Below are 20,914 nucleotides of genomic sequence, written 5' to 3'. Positions count from 1 at the left end.
GTAATCCTCTACATCAGAAAGAGAACCCATAAAGAGAAATATTGATTGAAAAACATAAACTGCTGAAAAGTCTGTTAAAAACAAGCAGTAAATAATATTTCAAGTCAGAAAATTATCAGCAACATGTGTGACAGAAGGTAATAATCTTACCTAATAAAGTGTTCATAAGATGAATGAGAAAAAGGAAACTCTTCAACTCCCAAAGGAAACACAAAAAAAGTATGTTAGGAAATTCATACGCATTTGCAGTGATGTCACTATTAAACGTGATTAAACGCACTGAAAATGCTAGAAATGTGATTTGAAACAAGCTAAGATGAGTTCCCCCTGCTGAAGTAGAAAAATGAAAAACAAAGTACCTGCTTAGGGTTGACCTTGGAATCACAGTCCCAGGAGAGTGTGTTTGGGACTCAGTAGTAATGTGGTGAATATAAACTTGGTGTGAAAACAAGCAGAATGTAGCTCAAACTGACTTTACCATGTCAGTCATGTTACTAATCTCTCAGGTTTTCCATTCAACCCACAAACAATGGCACCTAGTAAAAATGAACTTAATTGCTGTGAGAATCAAATCAAATGCATATTAGGTATTTAACATAGTGCTTCTTCAATGAAATCACAGAGGACAGTTCATCACTATATTGAAAGCCTAATAATGTTACATAACTTTTGGTTTAGCAAATCAACTTTTAGACATTATTTCTACAAAAGTAAATGTGGATGCTCACCAGCTTTTAGCTAGAAGGCTGTTGATGAGCCTTATCTATAACAATGAAAATTCACAAATAATAGTTGTTAAGCAATAAAGGAATGATTAAATAAATTATAGCTCATCCATTAAAAATATGCCACATTTAGGTTGAGAAGTTGTTAGCCAATAGTTAACAGAAAATAAACAAAATTATTTGGGTCTTAAACAATGAGCAAGTATTAAGTTTGTGAGTGGATCAGAATTTGGCCAATAGTGCAGTTAAAGAGAATAGTGTCAGTGAACTGACGAGCTATGAAAATGCACAGACATTCAGAGAATGGGAAATTATCAGATATGTCCAGAGCATACGGAACTATTAGAACACCAAGGGAAGCTAGTCTGGAAAGCCAGATGGGGATAAAGTTATGAGATTTGCATATCATAACTAATGAATTTGTTCTTTATTCTTCAGGCAGTGAAGAACAGTTGGAAGTTTTTATCAGATTTTAATTCTAATGTATCATGAATTATGTAGCCATAGAAACAATGAGGCATTCTGACTACACGGGTAAAAGAATATATAGAATAGGGCAAAAATGGAATCCTTTATTGTAAAGGGGCCTAGAGGTATGTCTCAAGGGACATTATTTTCTTAGAAATATCAGTTTGTGACCATCAAACTTCAGAAGTGAAATTTCTATGTAGGTTTCCAATTTTGGATGACTGAGTGACAGAAATGAAAACAAGCCCACTTTGGAAACTAATGAGTTTAAGATGCCTATAGAGAGTCACAATAATTCACAAGAGCTTCCAGCGGTCAGGAGAAAGGGTGAAGATGGAGATATAAATCTGAGTCCTAGCATAGCATGGGACATGAACTGCTTCCAGGAATCAATAGAATCTATAATTTATAAGTATAGAGAAGACCATAACTTCGAGTAACCTGTTTTATAGCAGTAAATTGTTACACAATTTCAATTGTAAAAATTTATATTTGAGTTTCAATCAAATTCCTTTTAATTTTCATTCTTTAGGAAGTATTTTATGATTATCATGTTATTACTTGCTAGTGAAAAGGAAGCATTTCAAAAATCAGTACAAACAAATGAACTGTGTAATTTTGTCACTCTTCTTCTTCTTCTTCTTCTTTTTTTTTTTTTTTTTGTGGGACCCTTGCCAGTGGCCAGGGATCAAACCGGCGCTGCAGAGGCTGCAGGCAGCCTCGCAACCCAGCACTCAACCGCTGCACCACCAGGGGAGGCCCTAATTTTGTCATTATGCTTTGAGGAAGAAAGTTTTTATTACTGAATTCTTGAAAAGAATATTTCAAGATGATCAATTATTGAATTATATAATTTTGCACTTGCTCTCTTCTTTATGCAGTCTACCTGCTACAAAAACTTCCCACATCTTTCATCTATCAATACTTACTTGACTAGTATTTATTAGGGGATGATCACAGCCCATGCACTGTGCCAGGTGCTGGGATGATATTTCAGTGTTTAAGAAAACATTTCCAACAATTGAAAAGTAAGTTTCTTCTACATATTTCTGTTTTTTTTTAAATGATTTATTTATTTATACAAGAACTGGGGTACAGGCCAGAAGCGCTGGAGGGTGAGAGGATTCACCAGAGACAGAGTGGGGAGCAGAACAGGCAGATGGACCGAAAGCACTGCTGAGGGGAGCAGCAGGCGAGACAGGAGAGGTCTGCTGCGCCATGTGGGAATCTCCCTGGCCAGCTGGGAATCAAACCCGGGCTGCTGAGGCTGCGGACAGCTTCACTGTGCTGAGCTCAACCCTCTGCTTCACTGGGGAGGCCCCTCTTCTACATATTTCTAAGAGCAAAAAACAAAAACCACCCACAAAAATTGCTATACAGGAAGAATTAGTTAAGGTATAATTGTCAAGCAACATAAAGTATGCTCTTTGAGATAACTGAGTTACTAAGCAGAAAGGCTAAAATACAGTGAGAACATTTCTTAGGACTTTTGTGTAAAAACAAGAGAGAAATTTGAATATTTTTATAGGTTGGGCTACTTAAAAAAATTCAAAGCTAAATAACCATAAAAATAGATTCTGCTTCCATGGTAACATAAAAGGATAGCAATAAAAAGCAGGGAAAGTAGCTCTGAGAATAAAATCCTAAAAACTGTTATTTTTCAAAGGTAAGTAAAAAATTTAACATGTCCCTAATATTATCTTTAAAATTTTGATTTTTAATGACGCATACATCATAAGTGTTCTATGTGATGGTCTGACATTTTTATGCATCATAAACAGTTATTGGAACAAAAAAAGAGGTTGTTCATTTTAAAGAGCTTAACAGTACTGTAGAAATCACTGCCCCTTATATTGCCTCTGACATTAGCCTCTGAATGAACATATTATCTTTCATTTTCATAAGTACAAAAAAAAGTAATGGGAACACAAATGGAAATAATAGAGAAATTAATTAATGGCAACAGACCAATATGTATCAAACTTCTAGTAAATACCAACTAGTGTTAGTGTTTTACACATTTCATTAATCTTTAGAGGAAGAATTTAGGGAAAATCTTTTATCCCTTTTATAGATAATAAAATATTAAATTTCAAAAAATAGTAAGTAACTGATCATAAGTTACCCAATCAATTAGGTCAGATTAATCCTTAAAAATGGTTTCTTTTATTCTTAACAGTTTAATTTTCTCCATTTTAAAAATTAAATTGTTAAAGTGATACATATATCAGAAAAATGGGAAGGGGTAAAGGTGAAATTTCCTACTGTAAATCAATCTTGTCTTCAAAGTTAATATATATTCCAGATACATTTCTATACAATCCTAATAGATTATATAGCATTTATATAAATATAGACATTACATTTACTACATAGAAAAACATGGTCATAAGCCAAATTATTCATGTTGAGCTCTGGATTAATTATTCCTCTCTTTTCAATTTTTGACAGTATATATAGACTTCTCTCAGTCATTCTGATGACTACATAGTATTCCATACTACCGTTACAAAATGATTTATTTAAACATTTGCCAATTGGCAAAAATTTAGTTGCTTCCCGTGTTATAAATAAAAGGACTTAAAATATTCTTGTACATATATTTGTAGACATGAATAAGTATTGATGTAGATAAAAACATTGGTTTTAATTTCTATCTCACTATTAAATTCATAATGTAGAAACACAAAATATATGCAGGTATGTTTTTCTTTTTACTTATTATTTTTTTGTTCACTCTCTTTATGAATCCTGAGATTGGTTTCTTTATATTCCTGTGATTACTATAACAGAAACAGCATTCTTTGCTGATGTCTACATAGTACTATAGTAAATCCATTGTTCTGACCAAGCATTCTTTCATCTATTTATTGACTCATAATAATTAGTTCCAAACCATTCCCCAAGCACTGTGCCAGCTGCTGGGGATGAAGAGAGGAGTAAGATACAGCTTCTGCTAACATGAAGTTTATAGTACAGTAGGGCAGATTATTTCTGGGTATTTGAAAATTCATAAATAAATAGTGGTAATTTTAATTGTTCAGGTGCTTTATGTCATTTATGAAATTGTAGGTATTAGTTATGTGACTGGCTATCTGTTCTAACACTACATGACAAACTAATGAATGTAGGAGGAGAATTCATTTGAGTTATCATCCTTCTTCATTTTCATGTGCATTGGAATCAGGTGCTATCACAAATAGTATTTCCCTCTTGGAATGCTGTAGGTTATTCTGGTACAGATGACCAGCTGACTTTTTTCATAAATTGTTGAAACACATTAAGGAAGATACTTCTAAATATCCACTCAATATCGATGGGAAATGAGCTGTGAGGAGCAGCCATCCGAGTGTGATGTGAAATAGAGCTTTTATGCTAGTGGTAACCAAGTTACACATTTCTGGCCAAGAGGATATAGAAGGAGGTGTGTTCAGCCTCTTGAAAGGCTTTTGCTTTTCCTAATAAAAGGGCAGATATGGCTTACTGCAGCTTTTCCCTAATCCCACTCCTTCCTGCTTTGAATGTGAACAAGCTATCTGGAGTTCCAGCAGCCCTCTTGTGACTAGCTGATGTTTAAAATAACTTTAAGGATTGAAGAATGGAAAGAAAATAAGTTTCTGGTTTCTAGATGGAATCATTGAGGACATAGCCTAACATCAACAGTTAACAAGCTTCAGATTCTTACTACATGAAACAATGAAACCCCTACACATTTAGTACTCTTGACAGTTTAGCTGTATTTTTCATTTCTGGCTGAATTTATCAGGACTCCATTCATTTTTGGCAGTACAAGTTTCTCATATTTATTATGACCTAATAAAATAAATTCAATTATTTTGAACATTCTTTAACTGTTCTATCTATATGTCTCTACCATCTTCTTCCCTAGGGTTATTTTTCCATGGTGTAATCTAGAAAGTTTGTTTTAAAGATATTCTTGCTTGCATTGAAATTTTGGAACGCTAATTAGGATTTTTTTTTAAAGATTTATTTTTATTTTTATTTATTTATACAAGTACGGGGTCCAGTCAGAAGCGCGGGAGGGTGAGAGAATTCACCAGAGCCAGAGTGGGGAGCAAAGCAGGCAGAAGGACCAAAGTACACTGCTGAGGGGAGCAGCGGGCGGCAGGAGAGGTTTGCGCGCCATGTGGGACCCTCCACCAGTGGCCGGGGAGCAGCCGGGGATCGAACCGGTGCGGCAGAGGCTGCGGGCAGCTTCACAACCCAGCGCTCAACCGCTGCGCCACGGGGAGGCCCACTAATTAGGATTTTAATTAGTATTTTTTTTTTTTTTTGTTGTTGTTGTTAGGTTTTTTTTTTAACAAGAAACTTCCTTAACGATTTTCATTGACTCATAGAAGTACTACATGAAGTACGGCACAAAATCCAAAAGAGCTTTTATCTTCTTGCTTTCTGTATAGACACTTGAAACATGAGCTGTATCACAAACATAACAATAATATTGTGATGGGGAGAATAGCATTTGCTTCTTTAGTTCACTCTAACACACTAGATAAATTACTCATTAGTATGTTTCTCCTTGACTTTTGTAAACAACTTATCTACAGAAGATCGGCTATCTCAAATTCGGCTTTGCTATAAATCTCACAAATTTCGACCTGTTGGGCATGGAAGCAGGGACACTTTACCCAGAAACTCAAAGCCAAACAGCTTCCAAGTGGCCAAATTGATACAGCCAGTTTCCAATGCAGAAAGAGAACACAAAGATCCTTGTGATATTCTGATACATCTCAGATAATTGGACTCACACACATAAAAGCTGTATAGATTTTTAGTCAGCCACCAATCTTATCTAAATACTCTATTTTTACCTGGCCCAAAACACATCTTCAGAAAGCCAAAGCAAAATGCAAGAAATTTGCTTTTCTGTGTACTTTAAAATTTTATTGAACCATGGGCCTCCCTGGTGGCACAGTGGTTAAAGTCAGCACTATCAGTTATCACCAGCCACTGTGGCATAAGTTTGATCCCGGCCAGGGAGCTAATCCGCATGGCTCAGCAGACCTCTTCTGTCTTGCCCGCTGGTCCCCTCAACAGTGTATTTCAGTCAACTCACCTGTTCTGTTGCCACTCTGTCTCTGGTGAATCCTCTCAACTCCCCTCCCCCACATCTCTGGCCTATACCCAAGTTCTTATATGCATAAATAAAATAAACCTTAAAAAAAATAACTTGAGGGCCTCCCCGGTGGTGCAGTGGTTGAGCGCTGGGTTGCGAAGCTGCCCGCGGCCTCTGCGGCGCCGGTTCGATCCCCGGCTGCTCCCCGGTCACCAGAGGAGAGTCCCACATGGCGCGCAGATCTCTCCTGCCGCCCACTGCTCCCCTCAGCAGTGTACTTCAGTCCTTCTGCCTGCTCTGCTCCCCGCTCTGGCTCTGTTGAATTCTCTCACCCTCCCGTGCTTCTGACTGTACCCAGTGCATGTATAAACAAACAAACAAACAAACTAAATAAATAAAGCATGCCTCTATAAAAAAAAAAATAAAAAAAAAATAACTTGAAAATTGTATTGAACCTCAACTACCCATAGAAAATGTGATATATGTAAACATCTGCAAAAGAATAATCACCATTGGGAAAATACTGCAGTTGTTGAGAAATTATTCATCTTATTTAGTTAACAAAATAAAATGTAGTCCTCACTTGCTCATGCATGGGATAATAAGTCTAAAATAGTTGATTATCCTCAAATGTGGGTTAATTTAATTTTTTTTAAATTAAAATCTGTAGTGCTTTCTTAAGATACTTGGGATAAGATAGCCAAATAATTTCCTGATTCAAATGTCCATTAATTTGCTAATCTAAGACCTTATTGTCATTGCTATGTGAGCCATGGCCTACCTTGATATTTTTCACAATATTTCCACACAAAATATATAAAGTTGATAAAAACAGAGAGTTTACCTGATTTCCTCCCATGCCATGACAGTTGAATATACCCACTTTTTCATTTTCCTTGCGGCCCATGTTGTCTAAACATTGATTGGTTTCAACATTTCTTATCTAAAAAAGACACATGCAAAAATATAAATCAGATGATATAAGAAAAAATTTTTGATTTTTTTAAAGAACATATTTAATGACAATATTTTGCAAGATAATTTCTCGAAGAATTTATTACTTTAAATAGTTCCTTTTCCTTTTCTATGTAAGTTCTTAAATACATACAAGTTTCTAAACTCTTATTGATGAAAACTTGAACAGCACTGACATTGTCACCAGCTTCTAATCAAAAGGCACTCTGTTTATAGCACAGAATCAGAGTAGAAGGAAATACCTTCTACTAAATTAGGAATTCGTCCCAAAATCCTTTTAAAATTTGGACAGCTTCCAAATTCTACTCAAATAGCCATAGTTTATTCTTGAACTCGTATAGCACCATGTACAAAGAAATTTAAATAAATTAACATTCAAATTTATGTCTCTTTAGATTGCTTCATTACAAGATGTTCCATTCTATATACTAATAAAGATTGATTACATTGTTTATTTATGTAACTAAAACATTTTCATGCATCTTTTTCATTCCCAATGCCAAACTAAATGGAAAATATTTGACTCCAACAAAAACTATTACAACGTAAATGGTGATTTCTCATTAAAATTCCTCAAAAGCAAGATTAAATTGCCAACTGCAAACGTAACATTCTTGACTTACACTCAAACGCTGCATTAGTCCCATAATTAACATAAAGTTAATACATATTTGAGCCAAGCGTAATTACAAAAGCCATCCATTGTATTTGAAGATGCTGAAATTACTAAATCAAGCACAAATGAATACAAAAAAAGAACAATCTTTCTAATACTGGTATGTTTTAGATTTTTCTTTAACCTGAACCCCAAGTGTGTATTTGTACTTGCTTTTTACTTCTGAAGAGTTTTTTCTCTGATTCTGACTTGCATATTTTACTGCTTGTTCATACATTACTTGGATAGATCTACTTAATTTCTATGCTCTAGGTACAAGTTTCATTTTATTGGCAAATGAATAAGATCAAAAACGTCTACAGAGGATCGACTCGGTTAAGTCTAAACTGCATCCTTCATCTGACTTAGGTTGGTTTGAGCACAGGAGGAGGATGAGTTTATAGACTAAGACTATGGATTTTTCAGGACCTGTAGTTGGCTAGGATTGAGGAAGGCAATGTAACAGATGATGTAGTAAATTAGCCTGCCTGTGATTCACAATATGTAAGTTGAATTGCTTTTAAATCTCTAGAATAGACATTTTTGATTACATTTTACAAAGACATATATTTAACAGTGCCATTTGCTATTATTATTGATTCAGCAGTCTTAAAATGTATAGAATCATGTAATGCTTCAATATTTAGTAGAAGAAATATCTCATAAAATGAATAATTCATCTTTCGATGGAGCTATGAAATACGATTTAAAGAATCTCTGCTAGGTGTCTGAATAGATACTGGTTAATAATTACAGGGGTTACAGGCTGAGCCATTTGTCTTTGCTGGACAAGAGAAGAATCAAAGCCATATTCAGCTTAGTTGACTCTCTGGCAGTAGCATTTCAATGGGACATCTGGTAGATGTAGGTTATCTTACTCTTTAGTAAATTTTCAAAGCAAAACTTCTTCCTCCACTACCCAGGGGAGAGGTTTAAGGGTTAATGTTTCCAACTATCTCTGACAGGAAATGCTTACACAGAAGACCATCCATAACTTCATATGTCTAAACCTGCTACCCAAATGCTTTATTAAAGAGTTGAAAAAATGTTCTATTTTTTAAAATTTCCTAATTTCTCCCATTTTTACCTGGAACTTTCATTTCATTCCCCTATTGTCCATACTCCCTCAACTTGGGCTCACTTCCTGAAGTGTCTCCTGAGATAGAGATTCACCTAGAGATTTTCAAGGATTCACAGGTCACAGAGTATTCAGACACTCAGACATTAGAAAAAGAGACTTTTCACTGATTTGCAAACTAGGTAGTATGTTAATATCTCCCCCAGTTTTAGCTACTATTATCAAATTGCCATGCAACAATTTTTTATGAGCATCTATTGGCAAGTTGGGTATTATCCTGTTCTCATTTCTATCAAACAATCTATTGCTTCCCCTTCTCCTGAGAAGACTGTAGAATCACATGGTCATGAAATTGACAGCTCATATTTTAGGATGCATGAGAATAATTGCCACCTAATTTTGTTGTCAACATTATTCATCAACTTTTGGTTTTGACAACCTAGATTCTCATTTTGTTTGGATGGTAGAATTGACTTATTTTGGGAGCTCAGGTAAAGAAGTCTGATCTATTTTTCATATATTCTAACTTTTCCACAACATGGTTTGATAACTTGTGAATGTGCAATATTACCTGTCCTTTAGAATGTAGCAGGTACTAAGAGGCTGCAATATAGGAATTTAGGTCAAATCTGTAATACTAGAGACAGCAGTCAGTGGTCTAGGAAAGCTGTCAGGGGACATGGCCACCAACACCACCACTGAAATAATAATAATTAGCAAGTATTTTGATTTTGGATGTGCCATGCATTGTTCCCAGTATAACAGCTAACTTAAATTTTACAGCCAAATGATTACTCAATTCTTATTAATGAACACAATGAATACACAAATATAAGTTAAATAATTGGTCCAAAACAGGCACTGAAAATTGTTAAAATTGATTTGGAAATTGCCCAATCCTGACATCTAAAGACAGGCAGGCATTATTTGTCTAAAAGGAATCCTGGAAGGAACATGGGAGGTTTGGTCCTGCTTAGACAGAGCTGCAGGTAATGACAGGCCATCCAGACAATGATGATGACACATGCACCAAGATACCTTAAAGCTGAGCTGCCTACAGTCAGACTGGGGACCCAGGTCAGGAAGGTAAGGAGCAAAGTGTTCTTTATGCTGAGTGCCAGACTGCTGGAGTGAGGTTATGGTAAAAATTTCTGGCCATGACCAAGATGACATTGGATAAAAACTAGAAGGGCCATGGAGCAACAGGGAATGGAATATCATTAGTTTCATTAAAAAAAAATAGGAAAATAGAAAGAACCTATCATCTGGAAAATGGGCCAATCTGGACATCTGGAAAAAATAGGGATAATATTTGATTTGAAAGGTTTAAGTCACTAGGACTATGAAATCCAGACTTTTAAAAATCCAAGCACATATAGAAGGCAGCTTGGTGTGATTGGGTGGTTCTCAAGTCAGTGAGTTCAACACTATGGGAATCTGCTATATTTTCTTCAAAATAAGAAATGGTCACTTGTGTGTACTGTTGGCATACAGGAAAATTCAAACTATGCATCCCATCTTTTGAGATTCAGATCAAAAGGGTGATCTTTTGTAATTTTTAAAATAGAATATTTCTATGAACTTCCTGGGGCCTCAATCCCAAAGTATGTTGTTTAATCAAATGAGTAAATTTCAGGAAAGGCCCTGATATTGTCACTGATACCATATTATCTAACAATACTGACTGCTTGCTCATGCCATTAATTCTGAGAAAAATCTTGGTGACCAATCACTGAAGAAGTTTATCCATTAGAAATTCCTTGAAGAGTTATTGTAGTAACTAAACAAAGCATGCCAGTAGTTCTGAGATCTAAAAATTTCTTTTGACACATTCTTTAAGTGATGGTACAGCTTTGAATATATGACACAGGGCCAATTTAACTGCTGTCTACTTTGAGACTTCTTTGTTTATGTATACTTTATGGCTAGAAAAACAATTTTAGAAATTTTGGAAAACATTTTTTTTCCACTTGTCATTTGATTTCTTTCATCAGCAAGACTTTTCCTAAATGTTTGTACTCTTCAACAGCATCATTGGTGGTGTTCTTACCACTACACATCATTTGTTCATTAGTTTTTGCTCCCTCTGCTGGATTGCAACATCAAGCAATAGGAACGTTAATTCTAAAAAACAGGCAAACGCTCCCCTTACAGTCAAATCTTTGTTTCAAAACTAATATGTAACATCCATGCTACAGATAAGAGACTAAACAAATAAAACATTTTAATTGCTCCAACACATGCTTATCCTTCCATTTTACCTTATGTTACTCATTATTTTACATATGCCAACCTCATTTGGTTTTTCTTTACTTTGTGAAGAAGGAAATAAGCACATTTGCAGCAAATTTTACAGGTTAATGTTAATGATTCCATATTATAATTGTTGGTGAATATGCATTTAAGCGTATTTTCTCTTTACTAAATTATGAACAAATCACAAAGGATGAGTGTGAAATCTCTATTTCACAAGCCCAGTCCAACTTAGCTTGTATAGACATGGGTTTAGAATGTCCTGATTATGACTATAAATTCTTAATATGTGATAACTTAAGTTCCTTTCACAAAAAAGTAAGAGACATTAAATTAAAGCATTTCATTCAGTCTAGTGGGTAACAAGAACAAATAACAAAAATCCTGTGAGAATTTGGTGAATGCCGAACTGGTATTTTAGTTTTTTGCATTTATTAATATCAATACATACTTGAAAAACAGAATTAGAATTAGTTCTAGTCTAATTATCAGCATTGTAAAGTAAAAAAAAACTCTTCAAATAATAAAATTGTTCATTTTGTTCACAAGTGGGTTACCCAGACCTACATTTTTTAAGGTTAACATCTGATTTAGAGTGACAGTCTGCTTATACATATGAATATTCAGTAACCTCTGAATAAAATTATCTTCAGTGTCTCCAGGACTTATGGAAAGAAAATTTAGATAGAAAGAATGCCCCCATTTGTGTAAGTCATCTACAAATGAAACTTTCTTGCTAGTTATCCTACTAAAGGGTCAAGAAGTCTGTACCTATAAATAGATCTCCTGATTACCAACAGAGAGGGTAAAGCTCTAAGTGGCTTAGCCTCTGCATTTGGCAGTAACTGATTTTACATTTACTCCTTGTAATCTAGTGGCTTCACAGATGTCTATTTTCAGTTATTTAAATTTTCTTTTCAATAATATTTAAGGAATACAAATCCGTAAGTGTAAGGATCTCAACTAGGTACTAAGGTTAAAGAATAGAAGAGGATAAAATTCATTATTAAAAATTAAAAAAAAAAGAATAGAAGAGGAAAAAGAAGAGCGGAGGGTAAGCAGGCAATGCAAATCACACAGATTAATATTCAAATATCTTCTAACGCAAATATCCAGTCCCAAAGAGTTAGCCAGTTGATTCCAAAAACCTCCTCTCTATTCTTTTACCCTGATTTTCCTGTCTTCTATATAGTTCACATTACATTTTTTTTTTTCCCCGAAAGGCCAAAAATTGGGCATGGCACATTACTACTTTAGAATGTTATTTTTCAATCTTATACTTAAATTAGCATTTATATTTATAAGACCAGAGCCCCACATGCTAAATCCAAATAAGCTAAAGGGCTAGTTAAGAAAGAATTTAATGCTGCAAAGAGCTTGATTTCCTTATTTCATTATGATCTGCTTACTGAGTCTAAAAGGCACATGCTTCATTAAGCTACTTAAAGGCTTTAGTTCGAAGCAATTGAACAGCTTTTAATTTCCCATTGGAAACTGCATGTAATTCATGGGCTGGATAAAGTAATATTTCAATTACCTGAGCAAAATGCAAACATAAGAAATTAAGATACAGCAGTCTGGTATAACTACAGGTGATTATTTTGTTGTGATAATATACAATAATAGAAAAGCTGAATACTATATTTACCTCTAAGTTTCAATACATCTGGGAAAGTTATAAAGAGAAATGGACAGGTAAGTGTTTATATTCACCAATATACTGCAATATTAAAAATAAAGAATTTGAAAAACATTGAAATGTAGGGAAGTTGTAAATTGCTAAGTCCTAACAATTTCACTTGAAATCAAGTGAGGAGTACATATAATATATTACAAAGAGATACTCTGATTGTCTTGATCAGTAGTTTGGATAATACATAATACCACTTTAAGCTTCTCACTATTTTGAGACAAAATGTCTTTATATACTGGAAGAAAAAATAAGTATTTTTTATATTTTTTCCAATAACAATGACATACAGTAAGAAAGAGAAATATATAGTAAATAACTAATGGCCATTCCAAATTCATTATCAAAATGCTCATTTTAAATTATGTATACATGACTATGCAAAATGAATTAGGAAATATGCTTGGTGAACTTGTCCTTCTGTTTCCATGGAAACAGATGCTGGATTGCATCTTGTTAAGGCTAGTTTTAAAGTGGAAAACTACAGTACATTAATATCCCAGCAACTTCAAAATTTACTATATCTCACGGATTTTTCAATTTAATGGGTTTCCAAACAGTAGTTTATAGCATGCCTATATAACTCATATAGCACTTTATTTCTACTTTTTTTTTTATTCTTTCTTGCATCCTCATCTCATCCCCCATTTTAGTATAATGACTTAAGAGTAAAGGTCTTTCCACATTTGACTTTGAATCTTTAGCACATAATACATGTTCCAGCTAAAGCTCTTATTTAACAAAGATATTTTGAATGACTACAATACAGTGAGTATCTTTCTCCTTCTAGTTATAAGAAAAAGTGAGCTTTAATGTCATACTAACACATATTTGGATCCTGAATCCAATAGTTAGCTAGCTCTATGACCCAAAGGTCAATCATATAAACTGTTTACTGTAAGTTTCCACATTTAATTGGTGGTAATGAAACACAAGTCACAGAGTTATTTTTAAATAATACAAATGTTACGAATCACTAATATAATAAAGAAATCAATAAATGGTAGCTTAATAACCACAATAACTATAACTACTGGTGCTGATACTACTTCTTAAGAGGCATTGTGCTAGGTGCTCTATATCTTCAAGATCACTATCACCCTGCATCATTAACTTTAAGATGCTGACAGGTACAAGAAGGTATCTAGTGTCACTAAAGTCATAAACTGTGAGGCCAGGATTTAATCTTTGCTTGTTTAACTCCAGGGCTTGGGATTTTCCAATACAACATGCCGTCTCTTATATTTCAAAAACCCAGAGAGGCACAATCTCACTCTTTCAAATCTTCTCAAAATATTTCTGTAAATTTAAATATGGCCACCTGATCTATTTCAGAAGATACTTAATACAAAATCTGTAGGTTACACAAAAGGAATTTGCCACACTAAAGTCTATTTTCACTTCCTCAGAAAGTCAATTTATTAGGATATATTGATGTACTCCAGGAAAGCATAAAGTTGGATTTTTATCACATTTGTAAATGCCTAGGTTCAACAAACTTTTCAGTGGAGAAATGAGTGTATTAGATATTTTCTTGGGGATCTTTTGTAGAACTAGATTATAATAACTATAATGTAAAGTGTTCTAGTTTTAAAAGTAGCTTTGTGTATTATAAGTATTGAAAATAAATCTCTGTGACATTAGTGCTAGCAGGGGAATATTACATATTTGAAAACAAGGGAACAACCCTCCCCAATACAAAGTAATAAGTAAAAAAATAAAACAAACCCTGAGGCACAGGACTGCTAAGTGACTGAAAGTACCACCTACAAATGGGTGAATTCATTGTTATTACACATGAACTTCTTCATTCCATTAAGGTCAAATATATGTGAACAGAGATTCTATAGAGATATTTACATGGCTAATGCAGAGATTTGGCAAATAGGGCATGGATGTAGCACAGAGAAAACACCTTCGAAAACAATTCAGCTAGGGCTATGTTCTGCTTGAATGTTTGAAAAATGACTTTATAGTTAACCATAAACAAGGTATGTTTATGAATTAAAGTTATAGAGCAGATAAAGTTGTGGATAGATTTACAGATTTTATTTTTGCAAGTGAATCACAAAATATATCAAATATCACTGAATTTTTAGTTATTCCACCATTATGACCTACACAATTCCAGTTTCAATCTAAAAACAAATGTAATAATTACTTTCCAAATGTATTATATTATTGCTGAAATACTTTAATGATAACCCATATTAACTTATTTTTGATTCCCAAATCTAATCTCTACTAAGTGGGAAATTACAAATATGGAGCATTTAATACATAATGCAATACATCTTGTTTGGAGCAACAGAACATATATTATGTGCACATGTTTCTATGTTATGATGAAGTCAACTGTGCCTTTTTTAAATCAAATGTGTATTTCTATTGATTCTATATGTTCTATAAAAGAATGTTTATAGATAAATGTTTCTCAGTAGATAAATGTTTCTCAGTAGATCCACAAGGTCAATGCAATTTTAGTAGTACTGCCAAGATATTGCTTGCAGTTTTCACTCTTCCAATGAATATACCAGGAATCTTCCAGAGGCTAAATAGTAGGTGATAACATAATATATTGAATATCAAAGCAGATATAAAAATATAGATATGTTCTTTTAATCCAGACATTAATGAATTTTATAAAAATACAAACACTAACCTTTTACAAATTGATTTTAATTTGGAAAATTTTAAAAAATGTTACTTCTCTTAGTATGTCATGGATTATTACATCCTCTTAATGAATTAATAAATAGGTTTTCAAGTTCTCAGTTTTAATTTCAATACAGTAAATATTAATAGTTATAACTCACATGAAACAAAAGTTCTTTGTGGTTCACAAAAAATTTTAAGAGTATAATATTAATATGACAATAGTTTCAGAACCATTAGAAAAAAACAAGAAAATGCTATTTATTCAGTCTAAAACTGTCCCCTTACTTTTACAAATCCCTATGATGAAAATTATGGTCCTTGTAAAATATGAAAAGTCCTTTAAAATAGATTTATTTTGAGAACCTTAAAGCATTTTATTCATAACATGAAAAATAATGGGTTCCTTAGAAAATGCTCCATTTTGCAAAATATATTTATAACTTAACCAAAATAAATAATTCATACCTCACCAAGTGAATAATAACGCCTTGGTATCTGGGAGTCCGGGTAGATGTTTTCTAGGTACCAAGAAAAGGGCTTACACTTCAGATTTTCTCTTAGTGTTTTTCTGACTGATACATCTCCATAATCCACTTTGACAACACCTGGAATTTTTCAGAGAAACACACATATCAGTTTATGCTATTTCTGTTTTAGCACTATTTCACTCTGTTTACTTTGCTATCAGTTTTTTCTCTATAATTACAGTTCCATCAAATTCAATTGCATATGCAGCAGCTACTGCACTGATTTTCTTGCCATCATCTAATTAGTACATTAACCAGATTAAAAAAAAAAAACAGTTCTTCCACTGGTTGTGACTTTTCAAATGCAAATATTTATCACAAAGTACTTGTGTTCTTAGATTGAATAATTAATCAACAAAGTAAAAATTGGAATTAATTTAGAATCTCATAATCAAAACTTAACTGAGCTGTTTGATAATGTGGTTGGTTCTCTTTAATAAAAATTTCAAAAGCTTTTGCTAATGATAATATCCTCCCTACACTGTCATTTATTCACCACCTGCAGACTTCAAGAGAAATTTGTATAGAGTCTCTATAATGGATGGTACTTATATGTTCTGATTTTCCCTTTTCCTTTATTGAACTTCTATTGTAACTAGGTTCATCAATGACCTAGTCTATTCTTTACTATTTTTTTCTTGTTTTATAAGTTAATGTAAGCTACTTCAAATCCTTGGATAGCAAGCTAGTAAATATGCATAAAGAAACAAACATAAACAATATTTATATATTCACATGTGTATACTAAAATTACTTAATTTTACATTAAGTAAAACAGTAACAGAATATATGAAATCAAAGTGAATGCTTCTATTAAAGATCATAAAATGATGCTTTGTAGTCAGAAAGTTAAAAACATTAATGCCTTTAATTTTTATACAAAAAGATAATATGTTCACATGACTTGCTCATTATTATCATTACATAAATAGATAAAATCAATATATCAAATGTGGCTGAAATCAACATAAGGTTACAAATAATTGTTATATAGTATTTTGAGAAGTCTTCAATGTATAACTTGGTTAAGACCAATAAGTAACCAGAATTTGTGCATTAAAAAAAATCCCCAAATTTAAGATATCCTACAAAAACAGGCTGCAAAAACAATCAATCATGCTATAAAATAAGTAACAAATGTTTAGATAACCCAAATGTCTTCATCTATTTCATTATTTGGATCACTATATTCAAAACTGTTAACACTCTTGAAACCTATCACCTACTATTGTCCTTCTCTTTGCACTTTCTTTTCCAAATTTTTGTTTTTCCAAAATTTATTGCCTTACTGCTTTTAGAAAACATTCAGACAATGCCTAAGCAGCTGAATCATTTCATTCCAAAAGAAAAAAATTGATTTTTCTAGCTGGTGTTTGGACAGAAAATAACAAGGTCTTTGGGCTTTTTAAACAGATAAATATTTTCTTTCAAAATAATTCAAGCCAGAATTTCCTATCTGGAGTTCAACCTTCAGAAGAAAGGCTTGGAAATATTTACAAAGCAGATCACAAAAGGAATTTTTCATTTTGTTAAGTGATGCAGTAATTGAAATAATATAATCTAATAGTCTTCAAAATCATATAAGGAGATGTCATTACATCCAGAAAAAAAGAGATTACATCCTCTGAAAACACAGTGCAACAGTATTACTATTCTGGTTTCATTTTAGTGGGAAAATTTAATTGAGGTGGCTTATTTATACGTTAGTATCCTTCCTTTTTCATCATCTTAAGATTTAGTAGTCCTGGCTCCACAATTTTATCCTTGAAGGGTTTTATGAATAGTTTTCTGATTGGAAGTAAATTTGAAGTTTCATTTACATATAATTTACATATGTAAGAGACCATGCTAATTGTTGGCATCCCATTTGGTAAAGGGTGTCTGGTACAGAATGACAGATATTAACCAAGAAAGTGAAATAATTTTTGCCCTAGCACTTCAAAGCCCACCCTGGCATTACAACTGCAACTCGGCTTTTGTCCAAGTCCAGGATCACCACTTTATATCAACTTTAGAAGTGCTCCAAAATACCATGGATTTCTTATAATATTTTGGTGAGGATGACTTTTTCCTTCTCTACCACATTTTCCTACTTAGTAGTGAGATGTTATATCAGAGATAGTAATGTTGACCTGACATTTTGTACACTCCTCCACATTTCCTAGGACCCTGAGGTTAGGCAGAGATATCTGACTTTAATGTATATCCAACCATGTTACTTTTTGTCCTGTGTACACATAATGAACACATTTTAAAATGATTCACAAGTTCCAGTTTACTTTATTAAAAGACACTAACCAGTTTTCTAGTATAGCTCATTGACTGGCCAATCTATAGGTCATATTCACTTTTATATCTAAATTTTATCTAGGATCAACTTAGTATAACATTATAAGTATATATTTAGATGACGGTATCTTGACACCTGTGAAATATAAAATATTTGTTTCTTTTTTAAAAAAAAGATTTATTTTATTTATACAAGAACCGGGGTACAGGCCAGATGCACGGGAGGGTGAGAGGATTCCCCAGAGACAGAGTGGGGAACAGAACAGGCAGACTGACAAAATACACTGCTGAGGGGAGCAACGGGTGAGACAGGAGAGGTCTGCTGCACCATGTGAGACCCTCGCCGGCCAGCCGGGATCGAATCGGCGCTGCAGAGGCTGAGGAAAGCTCCACAGCGCGTCGCTCAACCGCTTGAGCCACCAGGGGAGGGCCAATATTTGTTTTCATAGAGAGTAAATAAAAAAAAAAAAACTTTGAATTGTTACTGTGTCAGCATTATGGATATGCTGGAGTCCTTGAGTATGTCCTCATATAGTTTTGTTTTGTTTTGAATTAAAAAATCTCAGGAGAAATTTCTTTTGTGGACTCAAAAACGGGAAAGCCATGTTTTTGGTTTTTTTTTTCTAGCAACTAGTTTACTGTTACCTTACAAATATTCCTAACATTATAGCTTATAAGACATGCCTATAAATTCTACACAGTGTATCATATGAACTTAAAATTTATAAATACATCTAAAACATTTTTTGGAACAGTACAAGCATTTGTCCATCCAACCATGGCTTGATAAGACATGGTTAGTTTCAGAACTACAGATACAACATTACTTAAGGAACTTAAACTCTATAATACACATTTTTGTATATGCTTTTCTATTACAGTGCTATAACATCCCTATCTATTGTTGGTTTTGGTTTGCTTAAGGATGAAAGAATTGAGATTTTGAATGCTCAAATATCATACTCAAGCTTACTTAGAAAATAAAAGAAGGATTAAATATCACTCACATCTGTCTGATACTAAATAGAATGGAATCATAAAACTGGAGACACTCTGAAAAACCTATATGGAGATATATTTCCCTGGGTAGTAATGCAAAACATGGTATTTATGATTCCTTGAAGAATTGGATCCATTTTCCCTCTCCAGAGAGATCATAATCCAAGATGCTGCACAAACTTGAATTTACTGAAAAAAAAAATCAGTAAATGATGTAACTGACAGTTACTCTACTGATTTCAGTGTGCAATTGACCAAAATAAAATGCTTCACAAATTATGTCCTATCCAACACTAGTGTTACAGGATGCTAGATATTACTATTTCTTCAATGCTCGACATATATACTATGTCTGAAATAGTGATGTATTCCACAATAAAAGGCATCTAACAATTGCTGTTGGGGATAAGACAGTTTTATTGTAGTTTTTACTATTTGAACATCTGAAAACTTGTTTTTTTTCTTTTCTGGTTAGCTAGCCGACTGCAGTATCAGTAATTAATAATAGACATTTAAATGAAAGGACATTTAAATACATTCTAATTATTGCCTGAGAAATTTTCCTTTGTTAATTCTGATAAAGAAGAAAGAAAGGAAATTGTCAGGTGAAAATTTACTGAATGGTTTCAAGAACTTGGAAGAAAATTTCAGTGATAATATTTTAAGAAAGTCTACATTATCAATCATGGTGATGGCACTGAGAATGACAGTGGATGGAAAATGTGTACATGCTAATAAATGTGCATTGAAAGTGATTCAAAAGAGTTAGCCTCCAGATGCAAAGAAGGTACATGAACAATATTCTTGCTTATTTTAAAAAAATTCCATGCATATACAAGAATGACATGATTAAAAAAAAAGCTGTGCATGAATTAGTTTATTCCTAAATGAATTTCTTTAATAAAGACAAGATAATTCTTGTCTTTAGATAATTCTAAACTATACTGTAAGTGTTACAGTGTAGTTTAATTGGAAACTTATTTCTTAGTGGTATATAATTAAATGCTGATCTTTAAAATGTTGGCAGCTTAAAGTAGATGAAATAAATTTCCTAAAATTTTATTATTTGGTCACATTTTAATAGAAAAAATTTCAAAGGGGTGATTTCACCAAAGGACTCCATAGAATTTTATTGTGATAAAGTATAGTTTGAATATACAGAGCAGGTAATATTTCCCCAGTTCATTTGTCCTCTTGCAAAATACTGAAACAACAATGGTCTGCTGAAAATGTTGAGGAAAAACAGCTTTATGGTATTTTCTATTCCAGGCAAAAATAAGGAATGACTTCTATATTACTTTAAGGTTTTTATTTATACCAAAGTGGGTTTAATATTACCCAAAGTTATTTGTCCTTCTGCAAAATATTGAGACAAAAAAACATTCTGAATACATGTAGATGTGAGTAAAAGAGATTAAGAACATACCAGTTCACTTTGACACTAGTTCTTACTGTCTGGTTTGAATCCTTTGCAATGTACTGGATTGTGATTTTGATTAACTTGTATAAACTCATCAGCT

The 20,914-nt window shown here is 33.2% G+C and overlaps 1 protein-coding gene across 3 annotated transcripts in view; it reads right to left on the bottom strand.

Annotated features, from left to right (window-relative positions):
* GALNT13 (polypeptide N-acetylgalactosaminyltransferase 13) overlaps positions 1–20,914 on the bottom strand; it is a gene marked incomplete at its 3' end in the record, with an annotated part of 409,461 nt that overhangs the window by 35,426 nt on the left and 353,121 nt on the right. For all 3 annotated transcript variants that reach the window (XM_084243604.1, XM_084243602.1, XM_084243603.1), the window contains exons 8-9: positions 16,045–16,184; positions 7,115–7,213 (exon numbers count right to left, since the gene is read on the bottom strand). In XM_084243604.1, coding sequence (XP_084099730.1) covers positions 7,115–7,213; positions 16,045–16,184 — 239 coding nt within the window. The remainder of the gene's footprint in view (positions 1–7,114; positions 7,214–16,044; positions 16,185–20,914) is intronic.

The sequence above is a fragment of the Talpa europaea genome (genome assembly GCF_964194135.1).
Source record: "Talpa europaea genome assembly, chromosome: 1".
Taxonomy (NCBI): Eukaryota; Metazoa; Chordata; class Mammalia; order Eulipotyphla; family Talpidae; genus Talpa; species Talpa europaea.
The sequence above is the reverse complement of the archived record's forward strand: the minus strand, read 5'-3'. Positions and strand labels throughout refer to the sequence as shown.